The sequence below is a fragment of the Netta rufina genome (assembly GCF_964035555.1).
Source record: "Netta rufina genome assembly, chromosome: 1".
Lineage (NCBI taxonomy): Eukaryota > Metazoa > Chordata > Aves > Anseriformes > Anatidae > Netta > Netta rufina.
This window is the reverse complement of record NC_140123.1, coordinates 17,220,295-17,239,335: the sequence shown is the minus strand read 5'-3', so window position 1 is coordinate 17,239,335 and position 19,041 is coordinate 17,220,295. Positions and strand designations below refer to the sequence as shown.

General features: G+C 38.6%; 1 protein-coding gene across 1 annotated transcript in view; it reads left to right on the top strand.

The window, feature by feature from the left end:
* Positions 1 to 19,041, top strand: part of CWF19L2 (CWF19 like cell cycle control factor 2) — a 67,738-nt gene that overhangs the window by 888 nt on the left and 47,809 nt on the right. The window contains exons 2-8 of the mRNA XM_084307036.1: positions 8,596 to 8,706; positions 9,417 to 9,536; positions 10,936 to 11,043; positions 12,971 to 13,090; positions 14,569 to 14,662; positions 15,815 to 15,930; positions 17,467 to 18,164. Of these exons, the coding sequence (XP_084163162.1) occupies positions 8,596 to 8,706; positions 9,417 to 9,536; positions 10,936 to 11,043; positions 12,971 to 13,090; positions 14,569 to 14,662; positions 15,815 to 15,930; positions 17,467 to 18,164 (1,367 nt within the window). The remainder of the gene's footprint in view (positions 1 to 8,595; positions 8,707 to 9,416; positions 9,537 to 10,935; positions 11,044 to 12,970; positions 13,091 to 14,568; positions 14,663 to 15,814; positions 15,931 to 17,466; positions 18,165 to 19,041) is intronic.

Below are 19,041 nucleotides of genomic sequence, written 5' to 3'. Positions count from 1 at the left end.
ATCAGCAGTGCAGTGTGACATAGAAGTGTTCTTGTTCTGTGAGGGTGTTGTTTAAAAATTTTGACATGACTTAGTCTTGCCAAATGTCCGTGGATGGCCTTTTATGTCTTCTAAATATCTCTAAAATACTATTGACTGTAAGTAAGAGAGAGAGCATTAAACACTTCTGTGATGTTTTCGTAGTAACTGGATGGTGATATTAAATATGCTGCAGTCTGTGGAAAACTCAACCAATTTCTATTTAACCTGTCATCACTAAAATAACTCAAAATTCCAGGAGACACAGTAAAGCTGAGAAAGGTTGGGTTGCAGCAGTGAAACACAATGGCAGTGAAACTAAAGCTGCTTCCATGGAGAAAAAGCTGAAGCTGGTGATGAGGGCTCCTACTCGTACAGAGGATGGGGGAAAAGGGATGGGGATGTAGGGGGGAAAGGGGTGAAGGTGGCTTTGGCAGAGGCAAAGCTGGTGCTAAAAAGCACGATATTTTGGCTGTAATGGCTGTGATTCTTGCTCTTGGGATATGTCTCAAGAGGTCGTTGATGGTAACGTAGATGTAGCTTCATGGGTCCTAACTCTAAATGTTGACACGTTCCTCTAGATCTAGATGCTGCTCATCAGCCTTGCTGAAGAATAATAGAAAATCTGATTTTGAGATTTTAGGTTGGAACAAAATCTGAATTTATTTTTCTTTTCTTACCAGTAAGTTGTGCTATATTACAAGATATGCTGTGTCGAATTTCATTATTTTTTTTCTTCAAGTTGACAAAGAAACAGTACATTACATTATTTAGCCTGTTTTTAAAATGCCATGAATACATTTTATTCCTATGTGGAAATATTAAAAAAAAAAAAAAAGTATCTGCAGTTTTTTGCAATGCTAAATAAAACCAAATGCACAAATTCCACCTCTCTTTGTGCTACTTGAGGTGTTTATCTTGTGTTCTAAATCACGACTTCAGTGGAGGAAATACTCTTGCCTCTTATTAACGAAAAACACACAGCAAAGAATTGCAGAAGGATGTGATAGAATCGTAGATTCATTAAGCTTGGAAAAGCCCTCCAAGATCATCTGGTCCAACCATCCCCTGCCACCACTGTCATCCACTAACCCATGTCCCCAAGCACCATGTCCAACCTTTCCTTGAACACCCCCAGGGACGGTGACTCCACCACCTCCCTGGGCAACCCGTCCCAGTGCCTGACTGCTCTTTCTGAGCAGAAATGTCTCCTCATTTCCAACCTGAACCCCCTCTGGTGCAACCTGAGGCCATTCCCTCTAGTCCTATCACTGGTTATCTGCAAGAAGAGGCCGACCCCCAGCTCCCCACAGCTTCCTTTCAGGGAGTTGTAGAGAGCAATGAGGTCTCCCCTGAGCCTCCTCTTCCTTAGCCTAAACAACCACAGCTCCCTCAGCCGCTCCTCACAGGACTTGTGTTCCAGAAGGATATTTCAAGATAGCATTGACTGATTGAATTTCATCTCTCCCCTTCCTAAATGTAGGTGAGAGTAAGGCAGTATGTGCAAGGAAGGCAACTCTAATTTTCTGTATACATCAGTGCTCACAGTTAATTTTTATCACTCAAAAGTAATAACTGGGGAAAAAATATTGATCTATAAAGGTGCTGTATCATTGCTCATTCAAAAGCTATTCAAGTGGTAGAGATTATTAGGAATGAAGAACAAAGGAAATCATTACACATTACATCTAGCAATAGCCAATACTCAGTGGAGTTTGAACTCAATTTTTTTTTTTTTTTAGCACTTTCTTAATAAACTCTCTTTTGAATGATGTTAAAAGCAGTTTAGTTTTTTTTTTTTTTTTCTTTTCGCTGCCTGCTCAGGAAAGAAGAAAGCAGGAGAGAGACAAATTAAAAGAACTCAGTGGTATTCTGCCTGAAGTTCTAGGCAGGAAAAACTGCAAATGACAGATCGGTGGTTTGGTTTTTCTTCTCTTATTGGGGAAGGTAAACAGTCCTCATTTGTAGAAACCAAAGTATTTCTGGTTTTCCGAACTCCTAAAGATGTCAGTCTGTTGATTAATGTATACATAATTGGTAATATTGACAAGTGAGCATTGATTAATATTTTAAATGTGTTGACTTTCTCTGCTTTACTTAGATTAATCTCATTATGGTCAGACTGCATGTTGCTGTATGAGCAGAACAGAATTGGGAGGAAACTACTGCAAGACTTCATCTTTGTGAACTTTGACCCTGTTGCTCATGAAGGCAAGAAAGAAATGGGCTTAGTTTGACGGATTTACTGCAGTATGTGTGGCTTAAAAAAAGGAGCAGGAGGCCAGGTGGAGGTTGGGAGCACTGTGTGGCAGGGTAGTAGAATAGCGGTGACTTCTAGCTTTTGGCTAATATTCTAAGGGCATTTATTTGATGGTTGCAGTCTTGGAAGCTCCTGCTGTTTGTTTTGGGAAAGGAATTGGGAGGCTGTGTATGTCTTTGAGTATTCACTCCTAATAATCTTAGAGGTTTATGGACATGAACATAAACACTTCAGTTCCATTTCTGAAAGATGAGATGTTCAACTGACTCACCTTAATTATAAAATATAACCTGTATTTGTAAATATAAATTTACTTATTATAAATATAATTACTCAGCTTATGATTATAAAATATTGAAAAATTTTAGTCTGTCTTCTGTTCTATAGAGAATGTAGTTAGGGCAATGAAGAAAAGGAAACCTTTAAACCTGGTCACCAATACCATCCTTTTCTTGATGGCTAGGACAGTGAGGAGTCCAAGGGAACTCTATATTCACAGAATCACAGAATTTTCTAGGTTGGAAGAGACCTCAAGGTCATCGAGTCCAACCTCTGACCTATCAGAAGCAATTCTGCCAAAATCTCTGAACTCACAATAAGGTGCTAGGATCAGCTCACCCTTTTCTATTTGCAAATTGCACATCCACATATGTAAAAAGAGATTTAAATATATTACAAATTTTGCAACAGTTGTAGAAGTAGACTTGACTTATTACCCTTTATTTTTAAAACAAGCTGACCAGAAGTTGCTTCTTGCTGACTTTTTTTTTAATTATTATTAATTAAACTTTCCTGGTTTTGCTGGTTTTGATTTTATCCTACTTCTTATGAAAATCAAACCAACCCATTGATTGAGATTTCTCTTTTAAATTTTGGAAATGTATCTTATTTGTGCAGTCTGTCCTCCCAACTGCATTGCTCAAACCCTGGCAGCTGGTAATGTTTATGGATAATGATCAGTAATCAAATAATTAAGTGTTGACATGCAAATTGTTATCAAGCTCCAGAAATAGCATCTTGTTTTGATGAGTGTGATATGTTCATGACACTACTGTTTCAGTTTGCGAGTTTAGAAGGAGAAGATAATTTGATAGATGTTTGGGTAAGTGCAGGCATGTGTACTTTCCTAGATGTGAGTACATTTTTTTTTGGTAAATACTGGCAATAATTCAATCCTGAATTAGTCCCTGAATCTGTGCTACTACGTGTATTTTTGTCTTCCAGTGTTACAGCTCTGTGAATTAGACCTCGAGTCTTTCACTCATTGGTCTCAAAGGCTGATGTGATTTGGCCATTGCTTATTCAGAAATTGTCTTTTAATCATTAGGGATGGCTGAGAGATTGTGAGTTTCTCTTGGTAGCAATACAGAGGGATTTAAAAAAAAAAAAAAGTATAAGTAAATGAGAACTCAGTATTTTAAACAAATAAGATGTTCAGGAAACAATATAAATAAAATGATTCTTTGGAACAGGCTTACGGCACAAACAAGAAATTGTGTGTATTAGTTTTAGTCCTTTAGATTTCTGAAATAATTTTGAGATGTACAATCTGTTATAATCAGGAATGTGTTTGCTTTTGATTCCGGAATCTACATTTATTTTTGTTTTATATTTTTTATTTATTTTCTTTGAAAATACAACCTAAAATAAAAAGCAGTGATATCACAGAATGCACAGCCTTTGACCTCCAGGTAAGCCATGAAATCAGCATGTTCTCCTGAGGCCCGGGTAGGTGTTTCCTTAGAAAAGCCATCGGGTTGTTGGAGTGACTAGGATTTGCAGAGGTAGCGGAATGCTTCGGCAGCATCTGACACTTCAGTTTTTAACAGAAAAATAATTTTTGTCTTACAGGAAGGTGGTACTGTGGTACTGTACTCACATTTTTGACTGAAATTAGAAGAGTTACAGCAGTGAGAAAGGAATACTGCCTTTCCACAGGCTTTCAGACTTCTTTTAAACCACTTTGACATACGTTTTTGCAAGCAGTGCCTCTGGTTGAACAGCCAGGTCGTTCAGAGCCCTGCTGCTGCCTTCACTGTTAGGCTCTGTGAGTCCTTCCTTTTGGGTGCTCCTGGCTGTGAGTTCTCTAGCCTCTTCTTTAAACTCTGTTCTGTAATGAGTACCAATCACAATAAGCTTAAATGGTTTCAATCTTATCAGTGGTCTGTGTTCTGCACCCTTTGGCAGGTGGAGGTGGCAGAGAGCAGTGATGTTCCAGCTGGCACGGCTGGAGCAGACGGAGGTTACCAGCGGCCGGGCACAGCTCAGCTGTGGCAGCTTGGGGTGGAAGCTCAGCCCTTTTGCAGGTCCTCCTTGGTAAAGCTTCAGGGGTGTAAGGATAATCAGAATACTGAGAGTAGGAAAAGCAGACACTGTTCAGGAAAATCATCATGTTCAGGTGGAGAACTGGTGTAGGAGCATCAGGATGGTAGGAAGGGGTTGTTTGGGCTCCCTGGAGATGTGCCCTCAGGTAACCAGGCCTTCCCAGCCCTGAGCTTTGCTGTGGTGCAAGTTGGGAGAGCAACACCGCCCACAGCGACCTTTCTGATAGCTTAATATCAGAATTGGCAAATGGGTGGGACCGATTTTATGGTAGGACAGGAGATAGTTCTGAAATCATGAGTTGAAGCTCAGTGTCTGGATTTTGGATTCCTCGTTTTGATATCTTAAGGACTGGGCTAAGAGTTTTCTCTTTTGAACTTGCCTAACAGAAAGCTGTTGCCAAAAGTTTTTCCACGCTCCTTCCTCCCAGGACCCAAAGTACACATCTTTTTTCTTCTTTCTTGCATGGAAACTGGTAGCCTTCAAGACCTTGCCTGGGGGCCAGCTTAGAAGCTTGATGTGCACGAAGCTGTACCCTGCTCTTGGTGGGATGCATTTTCTGTTGGGGTAGTTCCCCCTGAGGCCAGAGTACAGTGACAGGCAGGGAAATGCAAGGAAAATGCTGGGAACATATGGGGTGGGAGCATGGAGGAGGAGTGGGAGTGGAGCCCTGCCCTTCCACGGCAGCTGGCCCTGAGAGCAGCTTGGCTTCTTTGTCGCTTGTCTCTGTCATGCTGTACTGATCTGGTGGTGTGCTGTGGATCTTCTGATTGTTACTTGGAGGAAAAGTGATTGTTTTCTTCCTTTTGAATGAAGAAGTTAACTGTTGTGTGGTGGTGGTGATCATCTTACCCTGAAATGCCACACGGAAAGGTGGGAAACTGCAAGGTCTCTGTTGTGGTATGGAGAACTTTCAGTGGCCTTGGTGAGAGCTGAAATGGTAAACAGAGTCGGGAAAGGGTGTTGGTGGTCAGGGTTTTGGTGTGCTGCAGGCATGCCCACTTCTGGACATCTGTGAGGTACTCTCCTGTAGCAACCTCTAATTATTGGGGACCTGTGGATTCTGCCCACTGGCAGGGTGTTTGATCCTTTCTGCTAGATCCTACAGTGATGTGCTGTCATTTTTGCAGCTTTTGGTGTTTTGTGCTTTACAAGTTGTTGGGAACAGGATTTTTACTTCACGCAGCAATTACTGTGGTTAGTGGCCCTGCAGGCTGGGACTCATGACCTGCCTCAGCTCTGTAATGAGACTGGAAAGCAATTTCCCTGAGCTTGATTTCCTTCCTCTCTCAGATGGGACTGTGAAATCCAAGATCCTTTGGCCTGCGTGTGGTAAAGGCTGTAAAGAGTTTGCTGTGCTGCCGTGGCAAGCAGTACTAACCTAGTGCTCTGAAGTGATTGCTTATGTGACACCAACAGACCTCGCAGAGAGCTTTGCCAGCGTTAGACTTCACCTCATGCCTGCCTCAAATGGGACCGAGCAACTTTATTAGGGTACCACAGAAGTTGCTAGTTGCTTTTAGTGGTCCTCTGTGTTTGGTGTGCTCTGCCACTTGCAGAATTAATTCATTACTTGGCAGCAGAGTTATTTCAGAAATGAGACATCCTCTATTTATGGAGAATCATAAAATGGTTTGGGTTGGAAGGGGCCTTAAAGGCCATCGAGTTCCAGCCCCCAGAAGGAAGCTCACAAATGGTGTTGTGGTGGCAACTTAAAATGTACCAAATGTTAAGAGCTTGTCTGTAAGGGTGAAAGGATGAGTTGTATTAATGAACTTCCATTTGAAATAAAGGCTTGAATTGCTGTGGGTTGGGAGCTGTGAAACTATTAGTTGGCCTTCGTAGCACAGAATAAGGCTGACAGCAGACTTAATTATAAAATGTAGAAAAGGAAGAAAAAATAGATGGATGCTAGTAAGCCCTGTGTGATTGATTATAAAAGGCAAGTGGAATAGGAAGGACGTTTGGAGCTAATAAAGTAATGCAGACAAATCTCCTCCTCCTCCCTGGTGACACTTTAAATAATTAGGGGTGTGCTGTGAGGGAAAAACATTCACCAGCTATAAAAATAAATATTGTAATGTGATGGTAGAGGGAGGTAAATAGTTTTTAGCGATTGGAAGGACCAGAGGTTGTTGCTTCTGCCTTTCTTGCTGGGTGTTAAATTGATAATTCATGTGAAAATGTAACTTCTGGAGTCTTTCTAAATGGCTACGCAGCTTTCTCGTTTGTTTTTAGTTAGGATATTGTTACAAATCTTCTGTAGTATCTCTGTGTAAGGAGATCCAACTTCAGGCTGCTGCTTTTGCGCCTCCCGCTTTTTAGCAGTCCGGTGGCATTGCCGCCACAGACTCATCTCACACAAGCCTGTTCCAGCCAGAATTCGGGAGACAGCGGTCTGCAGCTTAATGCTGATCTCAAGTCTCTCTGTGCCCTGAATATGGATTTGTGCACTTCAGCCAAAGCTGTGATCAGCCACTTTTATTAGGATCACGTATCTCCTTTGCATAAATACTGCCTGTGTTTTTTTTTTCTTATTTGTAGACCTAATCAGAAGGATAAAAGTTTCCTTTGTACCTTATTTGTAACATTAGCTTCACGTAACTCAAGGTATAGTTGTAAATTTTGCAACATGAGGAAAATAGTAATTTCATTTAAAATATGCTTTTTATTACAGAGGAGGGCATGAGCCTGAATCACAGGAAAAAAAACAAAAACAAAAACAACAACAAATAAATGAGAGCCCTAATTGATAGGGAGCCCCTCTCCAGCTCCAAATTAAGAAGAAAATGTCTGAAATGTGAAGCAGAGGTGGGCTTGGGAGGGTGCTGGGGGAGTAAATACAGGAAGGAGAACAGTGAATGATGCTCAGGAGGAAGACTTGAAGAGGAAACAGGAAAGGATCAGGAGAATGATTTTGTGGTTTGATACTTTTGTAATGTGTGAAAGGACACAGTCGCTTCCCACTATGTAACATTGTCACTCTTCCTGTGTGCAGTCCCCTGGTTTACCATTGCAAAGGCTGTCTGGTAAACTCAGCAACTCAGGAAGAAAACCAAATTCTGCTTTCAGCTTTTGCTTTGACTTCAGTAAAACTCGCATGGTTTATCTCAAGCAGTTGAAGACACTGCAGAAGTCAAGTTGTAATAATTTAAAGTTTTTCCTGCTTAACCAAGTGTGATGATTGCATTTTGGGATAAAGAGTTTTCATAATGACTAATCATGTTAGAAGGAACTTGTTTGTGAAAACCAGGCTTGTGTTGAATGCAACAGAGGAAACTTCAGTGGCTGGAAAGGTCCTTATTTTATTCACATAGTTTTCAGGAATCCTTTACAGGAGTTGAAGCTACAGTGATTATTAATTTTTCGGAATTAGCAATAAAAATATTCCCATTTTTCTCTCCATAACCAGAAGTGGTAGAACATCTGGCAGCTCACAGTGCCAGTACTTACATGCTTCTTGAGAGCCTGCACTTCTGTAATCCAAATTTTGCACCTGGCGGAGATACTTCTAAGGTTGAATGTGCACAAAAATAGGCTTGCTAGCGGTTACTTCTAAAATTAATAGAGAGTGAGCTGTGCTTGGCAGTGGTATAACTGCCCAGCTAATTTTTTGAAGTAGAAAATCAGAAGGTAAGTCCACTGTATTGTATACATATAGTATGCAGTTCACGAGGGCTGTAAGAACAGGAGATTTCACTGAATTAAGAATGGAAGTTGAATGTCGTTGCATCACTTACTGAGTGTGATAGAAGGAAATCAGTGCTAGAGGAGCTGCAAAGCTGTAACTTGAGGAAGGAGTGTGCATAATATGCCAAATGGGAAACTCAGCTAAAACATAATCCTAAAGTATTTTTATTGCTGTCCTCTGAAAGGAGAAGTTCTCAAGTACAGCCCTTAAAATGGTGTGTGATTGTGTCGACGTGGCTTACAAAGGTGTCTGTACTTAATGCTATTAACTCCATTTGGTTATCTTTCTTCTCTGTTTGTCTTAGGCCAAAATTAATTATGAGAAGGAGGAGAGGCGCAAGCTGAAAAAACATCTGCGAGGTGAAGATACGTGGATGCTTCCTGAAGTGAATGAACGTGTGGAACAACTGGAAAAGGTGATGCAACTGTACGTCATTGAATTGTGTTGTTGGCTCTGCAGCATGTCCACATGAACAGGAAGCTTTGAGGGCTTTAAGGTGATAGAGAAAACCTTCCAGTTTCTGAATTCCTTATGCTTCAAATTTAGGTTATTTTAAGTGGAAATAATCTTTCACTTCGAGGAAAAAAACCTAGTCATTCAGTTCCAGCTTTAATTTCTACCACATGCAGATGAGCAAGCCCTACCAGACAAGAATAGAGAAGAATTCTGGAGGACACAAGGCTTGGTATTAAGTCCATGTGTGGTAATTCACAGGAGAAGCTGTAATGGAACCACCAGATACCACAACCTTAAGTATTGGTTTAGAAACTTGTACAGGTGCTTCAACAAAGGGCACGTGTTATTGAAGTCATTTCTGAGGAAATAGATTTGACTGAAACAAACATAATGTAGATGGTCTTCTGTGTGGAATTGTAGTGCCTTAGTTCCAGTGAAAAAGGTACTGCTGGGTGGGGAGCTGGTTATGGGTGTGAGGCATAGCATATTCCTCCTGCTCCCCTCCACCCCAAGGTGAAGAGAGGGGGAGGGTATTAGAAGTAAAATGTAGCTATGACCAGCCATGTGTTTTACCTTTCTCAGTACGGTTTGGTAAGTAAGTTGTGATTGTTCCGCTCGTGTGTGGGTGACTTGGTTTACTGAATCTCATTTACAAACATTTACTTGTAGGAACATTCTGTGCAGAAAAAAAAGAAAAAGGATAAGCATTCAAAAAAATCTAAGAAAGAAAAGAAGAAAAGTAAAAAACATAAATCTGAAAAGAAGGATGACTTCAGTGATAGCTCTTCAGTAAGTAACAAACTTTAAAGTGCTTCAAATGATATTTTAAAAACCTGCACCATTTTATTCTCCATGGGTACACATAGTTAATAATACTAAGACTGACTATTGCGAAAAACTGTGGCAAAGTTTCTCTCTTTAATATAGCAAGTATTGAATCAATTCAGAAGATGCTGTGAGTGCCTCAGAACTTTAAAATGTTCAATTCACTTATTAGGAAATAAATTTACAGTTTTTCAGCAGAGAAAATGTGGGGAAAAAATCTTGATTTTTGGTGACTTCTAGGATAGAGTAGAAAAATCCATAATTCTCTGCAGTCAATGGTATGTGATAAAACAATGTGTCTAAAATTGCATGTTTGACTTTGATTTTAAGCATGAATTACTGCTGCCTTTTTCCATAGATATTCAGCTGGGAGTTGTACACTTTTCTAAAGGAAGGCTTAGGCTTGTGCATTTGCATCTGTAGTCAGTACAGATTTTGCATCTGGCAAAACAGTACAGAGACTGCATTACAAATCAGGGTGCTGCTTTCTGGCCACGTTGTGTAAAACATCCCTCCCAGTGCTTTGGTGCAAGTCCATTAGCAGTGTAATTGTTCTTTTCAGAGAATCTGAAAAAGATTTATCTTTTCAGATATGAAAAATTTTCTGAGTGAATGAACGTGCAGTGTGAGGAGATTTATTTTCCTGGGACAGGCAATCAGAATTCAACTATGCTTTAAGTATGGGAAGTAAGCCACAAATGTCCCATGTTTACAGTGGGAGTCATCAAAATTGCTCAGATCACATCAGTGAGTCCCAGGATACAGCACAATCCCGGTTCCTTTGATCCAGAGTCTCTTATTTAGATAACAGGTTCATATGAATAGCAAAGAAATGCTATTCAATGAAGCGCTCTTTGCTTCAAGTGTAAAATCGCAGTGCATAGTTTGCAAGCGTAGGTGGTCAGGTGGGAAAATGGGAGAAGATAGCATGTAAAGAGCTTTAGATTACTGGTTTAGATTTACCTGTGTTACTGGTTTACTTTTTTATAATAAAACATATTAATGAACATAGACTTCTTTAATTTTGCTTTCGTAATGCCGTGAAAACATTTGTTATTGAATTTTTTTTGATGGTTTTAACTTTAGTAGCATTATGCTGCTAGTCAACTGCTGGTCTGAACTTGTGTTACACACATACATACTCATGAAGTCTAGCAGTATGCTTTGATTGTAAGGGAACAATTTCCTTGTGGGACTATCAAGATTACATTTTTATTATCAATATTTTAAAATAATAAACAGAATTACATCAGTAATGCTTAGCAATCAGCATCAAGTTTGGCTAGTTATATACTTGTTAAGTATCATAAATTTTATCGATGTATCTTAAGATACTCTTCTTTATATTAAATTCTGTATTTAGGATTCTTCAGTTGAATGGGTTGAGTCAAATGTGTCACAGTCAGATAACACAGAAAAGGCTTGGAAGGTCAACAAGGAATCAGATGCTGTGAAAGGACCTTCCTTGCAGGTGAGCAGTCTGATAACTATTCCAGAAGTGGATTCAGCATGACCAAATGTGAAACGTGCTTAGGTTTCTTTCCAGTTCTTTTGCAGTGTATTGAACAAAAACTATCTGATAGACAAATGTCTGTGTTTATCTGGGTAAATGTTACATTTCATTCAATGGAAGACTTCTCTACCTAATAGTTACATAGTATTTAACAAGGTGCAACACTTGCAGTTGTCTAGTACCAGTTCTTTTCATCCAGTTTTCAAGCCCTAGGAACGTGGCCTGATCTTCTCAAAAAAGTCAACTCAAAGGTATTGACTAGAGACGCAACTTTTTCTACATAATTTAGGTCTCTGTTCTACAGTTGAACGAATTCTTGCTTCTACAGTAATTACAGTGATACAGATCTAAGGAAGGGAAATGCAGAACTTTTCACCACCAATAATAATGGAATCAAGGCCTCTTGATTTCCCTAGCTGAATTCTGTACCCAGTAAGCACTGTTTATGCTTGTTAACAGAGTTGAACTGTTGTAATCTTAGCTGCATAAATGTGGTGTCATGATGTTTTCAGTTGTGTGAAAATGATGATTTTGCATTTAGTGTCTAATTCTATTCTTGTTTCTCATTCTGCAGTTGCATATGTTGTTAAGAGAAATAAAAAGGATCTCTGAATCATTTTTTTAAAATGATATAGTAACAAAATATAAATCCTTAAGTATGTCATGGTAATTTATACTGTAAAGCCACTATTTTTGCCAAGTATTTCTCATATAAAGTGACTTGCCCTGTTCATTCTGGGTATGTCTACTTCTGAGTGAGGAGTGAATTTCCATGTCATTCCTACCTTTTGTGTTTTGGATCACTTCATGGAACAGTTTTGGAGCATGTAAACCCATTTCATATTTATGGAAGCATTTGGAGCCAGGCTCTGCTCAGTGGTGCCCAGTGCCAGGACAGGAGGCCATGGGCACAGCCGGGCACCCAGGAGGCTCCCTCTGAGCACCAGGCAGCACTGCTGTGCTGGGCGGGTGACGGAGCCCAGCACAGCGACGTAATACCATTTCTGAGCAATGGAGAAATAGTACCATACAGCATCTGTTCAGATTGATAACTCAGACTTGAACTTTAATGAAGAGACATGAAGACGCATCTACAAGGACATGTTTCAAAATAGGTGTAGGCTTATCATTATAATTGCTATAGTGTACATAGAAGTGTTTCAAACATTTGTTTTTGCATAGTAGTTGTTAATAATGTGTACGTCACTGCTTTCTTTTGAGACTTGAAGTTTTGTGTGTATAAAGAAGTGCTTGAAATTTGGGTAGGTTGTTTATATGCTGCTGTTCTATAGACAGTAGTCCTTATTTTTAAAATGCCCTCAATCTGGCTTAGATTTTGTTAATGCATCTACCTGCTATTGTGGGTACAGTTCACAGAATTTAGATGAACAGCTGTTTAATTTGAGGGTGCTGTTAGGTGCCTAGATATCCCAGGTATGAACTATGCTCAGTGACTGATGGTAGGCTTTGTATATGCTTGAAGAGATGTAGGAGTTTATGAAGACAAAAGCAGCAAAATGAAATTCTATAATGATGGAAAGGGAACTGGTCTAGATGTACAGAGTTTATTTAAGCAAAAAATAAGCTGTCTATATGGTTTGCATAGTGTCATAAATTGGGAAGAGTTATTTCCAATTACAGAAAGATATGAAGTCATGCTTGAATACATGAATATTAAAAGACTGAAGTGGTTAAAATCACATTTGCTTTTCATCAAAATATTTCATATATATTAGTAAAACCTATGTTGTTTACTGTCTGTAGCTTTTGATATTAGTTGCGCTGGTTGGATTTTTTTTTTTTGTGGAAGTACAAACACTGATTCTTTTGTGTATTAGGTACTTTTACTTTACTACTACTTACTACTTTTTTTTTTTTTGTTAAGAGAGACGAATGGATGAATTTAGACTTCGCATCTTTGAAAACTGTGCCACTAGCATCATGCAAAAGTGAAAGAGAGAAAGAAAAAATACTGAAACGACAGAAAGCTCAAGAAATTGAGCAGGTAGGAGGAATTAATATACCAATATTTTCTACGTTTTTACTACGTTTTGTATAATGAATTGGTTCAAATACATAGGTTTCTATGTTAATAAGTTATTTAAATTAATGCCTGATATTCTGTATGATAGTGATTCTATTAAATTGATCAGATATTTTTTTCTGTCTGGGATGGGAAGGATTCATACAGCAGGCTTACCTTGTGGAGAAAAGTCCTTAGTTGTCTTATGGGTAAGAAAAAAGCCAGTAAGTACTAAGTTCTGTAAGAACTTAGGAAGTACTAAGTTCTGTAATGTTTGAAGTGCTTCTGAAATATTTTGTTTAGTTACAGACTGTTGGTCAGTTCTTCCCCATGTTGTGTGTGAAAGGTGCACTGTTGTTTTGTGTGATAAAAGCTCACCTAAGTTTCTGTGTTAAAGCATAAGGTGTTGAGGCTGTTTTTTCATTAAGAAATAATTCAGAACAGTTGCTGTGCCTTTCATGCAGTAGCTGCACTCTGAACCTCCCATGTGTTGATGCACAGTTGGGGAAGGCATTGCAGTTATTAAATTAGTTCTATTTACATACAGTTGTTAGCTGCTTCATTTGTTCATTCAGCTCTATAAATGCAGTATGGTCTGTTCTGAAAACATAGTGGCTGATCACAGCTTTTTGGTACTGTTAGGTTTTCCAGTTGTGTTGTTAAGAACTAGACTGACCTGGAGTACTGTTCTTGTGTGCCATGGCACTTTAGTTACCGTGTTTTGAACAGGGATTAATCTTTTTTTTTTTTTTTTTGAGGTCATATTTTGCTGAACGTTTTTTATGACCCCTTGAAGGACCATTACCAGAATGTCAGCATGTATTATATGGTTAATGACAGTTTATATGTGCTTCTTCTGATCCTGGAAGAATATGACTTTTATATCCACTCCCACCGAACTACTTGCTTTCCATGCAGGTTTATACTTTTGTGTTTTCTACACCACAATGCATGTGGTGTATTTCCCCAAAACAGTATGTGCAACAGGTGTATATAGCATGCTGGTGGTGGTGATGAGTTGAAATACAATACAGACAAACTTAATATTTTATTGGTGCAGGAATTGCCTATTCAGACTCTTCTCCCGTGGACTTTTTTGCGTGTTTCCATAGCAGTCAACTGACAGAATCACAATAAACAATCTAGTTTGAGAAAGAAAAACAAGAACTTGAGGCAAAACTAAGAGCTCTTATATCCCTCCTTCAGACACAAGTGCACATTACTGCTACACAGGCAGTGAAGCTGAACAGAAAAACTTCTGTGTAACATAGGTGCCAAGTAAGCATGTCTTTGAGAGCTTTTATTCAGGGTGGAGAGCCATGTTTATTTCTACCTTTCTTTAGCCAGCACAAGTTATGACTAAGCTGTTCTATGCCCACAGAAGCGTCACAAAATTTATCAGATATTCTCGAAAATACAAACCATATGCTATACACACATTCAAATTCTTTCTTTTTTAGGCTATGCTTTCTGAGAGAGAACTCAACCCCTATTGGAAAGACGGTGGTACAGGTCTGCCACCGACGGAAGGTGAATCAGCTTCAGTTAAAAAAGGTAAATAGCAACTTCATTAATGATCTTAAATTTCTATATAAGCTCTGTGGTCTCTGGGTTGCTAGCTAAGTTACCGCTAATGTTGATGTAGTAGGATTATGAATAAAGTAGAATATAAAATAAAATTCAGTAATGAATATTGGGTTAATATCATATTGTTTTGCGGAGCTTATCCTCACTGGTTTTGAATCTTGAGTGGTTTAACCTTCAGCATCTTCATAGAAATTCTCAATTTTGAACTAATTAAAAGAAAGAAGCATCATTTAACCAAGACAAGATAAATTTTTGTCATCTCATTTGGTTCCTTTCATTCCATTATACAAATTATAGTTTTAAGATACTCAACTACAGAAGTCTGAGTCACATTAAAATGAAGTACATTACAGATGCAATTTGTGAAAAATATTATTTCTGTAACCTTCTTTCCTTACTCTTGGGTTATCCTGTCTATTTCCAGTAAGACCATCTAGAAAAATGTTTTTCATAATGTCGTGAAACACTTATTCTGTGATAAGAAGGGTCCTTGTATTCTGTCGACAGGGAACAATAGCATCCCTGACATTTCTCTTTGGGAACCTTTCCCTGTGGGCAGTCTGTCCTGCAAACCATTAGGCTCGTGCCCACTTTTAAGAGTAGCAGAGATCAGCGATCTATAAAATCATCGGTGAGTATGTGTCCTGAGTGTTAAGACCTGTGCTATCTTCTCAAATGAAAAACAGTGGGTTACTTGTTAATTTTATGAGAAGGAAAATGCACTTGTTTGTACAGAAGAGTGGGCCAAAGAATGGGCACAGAAGGTGAAGACCATGAGAAGCTTTTTTAACTTGAGTAAAAAAAAAAAAAAAACAACAAACCAAAACAAAACATAAAAACAAAAAATGCCAAAAATTCTCGTGTGCTCCTCCTGTCATGGAAGGTGTATGTTGTGTTCTATGACAAAATGTAGAAGCTTAAATTAAATCATAAATATGACTGAGGTACATCCAGCATGGACTTATAAAAACATGTAATTTCATTACTATATTCCTTCTATATTTCTTCTGCATCCTTTCAGTTTTTACAGTAACTTCCAGTGAAGGTTTAAAGTCAGGCACATTTGTTAAGTAGAAGTGACTACTGAAATACAAAACCTCTCATTGTTTTATATTTTAGTTACGGTGGTAGAAGATGCTGGATTAAGTTGGTTACGAAAATCTTATCAAAGGATGAAGGAACAGGCTGAGAGAGAGAAACGAAATGTTGAGGAAATTGTAGCTGAGAGATATGGGGTAAGATTCTTTAATTATTATTATTTTTTCATATTAGTAGATGCTTTGAAAAGGTTACTTTCATATGAAGGCATATGTACTTAATGAGCAGTGTCAGACACAGGAAAGAAGCAGGAGAAAGCAGCCTTCGGAGCTTCTCTCAAGTGATAAACAGTTTAATGGTACTCAACTTAATTTTGTATCTCTTTTGTTAAATATCAAGATTTTCTGTAATTTATATTAAAATACTTATCTTCTATATTGGGAAGATCAAATGATCTGAGTTACAAAGTACTAGAGTACTTTCAAAATTATGTTTGTTAGGAAATACGTTTTTCTCCTGCACATACAGTTTGTGGATAATAGCAATGCCAATATAATTCAGAGAACTTTGTCAAATTTTATCAGATATGAATCTTCTCACTACTTGTGATCTACTCCGTCCAGATGTATTGAGAACGGTGCTTGCATCTGAAGTGTTTAAAAATGAATTTAGATGACTGTCTACCATAACATCATTAACTCTTTAAGGCCTGTCCCCCTGCATATTGAAATATGGACCTTAAAAGCGTTGGTCAATGGTGTGGGGAGTTCAGTATGTGTTAGCCATAGTGATATATTTGAATTTTCTGTGGTGGTGGTTTTTATTTTATTTTATTTATTTATTTTTTTATTTTATTTTTTGGTTAGGTAGGCTTTATTGCGGAAGTCTTGGATAAGACAGTATGTATGACTTCATATGATATGAATGATAAAACGAACAGGGTCAGCACTGGTGGAAATTTGTTGGTATGAGTGATTTTAAAGAATATTATATTTAAGAGTCTTTTTCAAGAAACTAGGTAAAAACAACCTGAATGTTCTAGCTGCTGCAGTACCAGGGTAGTGATTGAAAGAGATTCTTCCCTGATGTACCTCAGCATGCAATGTTTTGAGCAAAATCGTGTAATTGGTGGCATTTAATTCAGCTCAAAAGAGGGAAGAGGAACACTCCACATTTTGTATAATTGCTTAATGGATAGAGTTCTTGTCCAGAAAGCTAGAGACTGAGCTTTAGAGCCTGCTTCAAGCTAAATATTTTGGACCTGCTCGCCTGTGTTTTTAAGAATTTAACTGGATCATAAAGTGGTTTAGTGGGAGCATCGTTGGTTCTATAGAAAGTGCGCATCTGGTGAGCCGAAGTGTGAAGTTCATGAGCGAGAAAGAGGAAACTTTTCTTCTAGCTTAAGCACCTCATCTCCAAGTTACCAGGAGGAGACAGTTCTGGGGCTTTGGCTCCTGTTTCCGGGAGTGCTTCAGCACTTTACTATAGAGTCACCAAATGGAAGTTAGAAATAGTCTACGAGAAGGGATCAAAATGCCATCCCAACAGAGCACCTCAGACACTAGACTATAAATTCTCTTTTTTGTATTAGTCTTCCTTTCCACTCCATGGCTCATAGCTCTGCACAGTGACTCATTTTCACAGAATGGTGCCTTTCTTGTAATACTTCTTAGAGAGTTTTACAATACCCTATGATCTTAAAAGCAGTATGACGTTTTTCTTCTTTCTTGCAGTCAATGGAGGCATTTCAGTCACGGTTAGAAGCAGCTGAAAAAGTTGCGTCGAAAAAGGAAAATTATTATAGAGGTGATAGATGGAAGAAAACTGATTATTCAGAAAGTGAAAAGAAAGAACAGCATATGAAAAGCACTACACAACATGAAGATGATAGGAACACGTTTGGGAGACATAAGAGAGAGAGGTATGACAAGGGATGGATGCAAGAAGACAGAGGTTACAAAAGAGATGGATCAAGAGAAGACCAAAAACGTGGACACAGTAGCAGAGACTCAGAACTGGGAGGTTACAGCTCCAAAGCTGAAAAACACAGGGATGAAAAACAAAGTCAAGGAAAGAGTCTCTCTCTAAGTGACATAAAACACAAATTTCTGAAACCCTCTGAAGATGATTTGTCATCTTACAGTGCACCAAAGGACTACAAGCCACAGCAGTCCTCTTCAAAACTGCATGCTCATAGCTCTTTGAACAGTCGTTTTCAAAAACCTAGTGAGGATACTGCATTGTGGACAAAAACACACACACAAGACAGCAATGAACAATTAGTATCTGATCAGAAGTCATCAGATGCTGTGGCAAAAATTGATGGTGAAAGAACTCCAAGTGATGAAAAAGAGAAATCACAAAAGGAGTACCAAGCTGATACCTCTGAGAAGAAACAAACATCATCTGAAACTAAAACATCATGTTCCAGGTATTTTACTACACCTAAAACTGTGTTGACTTTGTGTAGTATTAGTTATATGGTCAGATCTCTTTGGTTAGCTTTTTGGAATCTGTTTAGAAGTAATGAACATCCCTACTTCTGTCTCCTCAGCATGTTTGAGAACTGCCAGTGATGGATTATTCTGCAGCGTCTTTAAAAAGTTGGTGCACACTGCAGTGAAATTGGCTTCTTAGCACTTCCCCTGCCCCAAGCAAACAAACAAACAAAACAGAAACAATACATGCTTCATCTGTTGTTTAATTTAGGGAAGACAAAGATTAAATATTAGGAAATGCTGAGTAGCAGCTGACATAATTATTGCAGCAAGGGATAGATTTGCCACTTGTGAGATATGTTTATAAGCTAAGTTAACAGCATATGAAAAATAGTAGAAGGTACTGATTAGAAAAGTGTATTTTCTGTAAATGAAAAAAAATGAACGGGAACGGGAAGGAAAATGCAAAATTAATGTGCTGGGAATTTCAGTCTGCCTGACTTGCTTTACTGAGAGACAATGGAGAGTAGTAAGGAGGGGTGGTCAGAAACATCAGCTGCAGACAACCAAGCTGTTACTCCATTCAAAGCCACCTGTTCTCCATTATTACCAGCTTGCTGGCTCTTCCAGTGGTAGGAGTAGTGTGGTAATTACTGTGAATGGTTTCCTTCAGATCTTCCTGATAGTAGGTAAGCATGTGCAAAAGCGTTTGAGTCAGGGTGGTGTTATGCTGGCACATAGACTTTAACTGCTTGGGAAAACTGGACGATTAATTATTCTTAGCCTGAGTATGTAAGGTGGCTGATATGATTTAGTTGGAAATAGCAGTTGATGAAATGCAATCAGGTATTAATTCCTGGTTTCTCATAA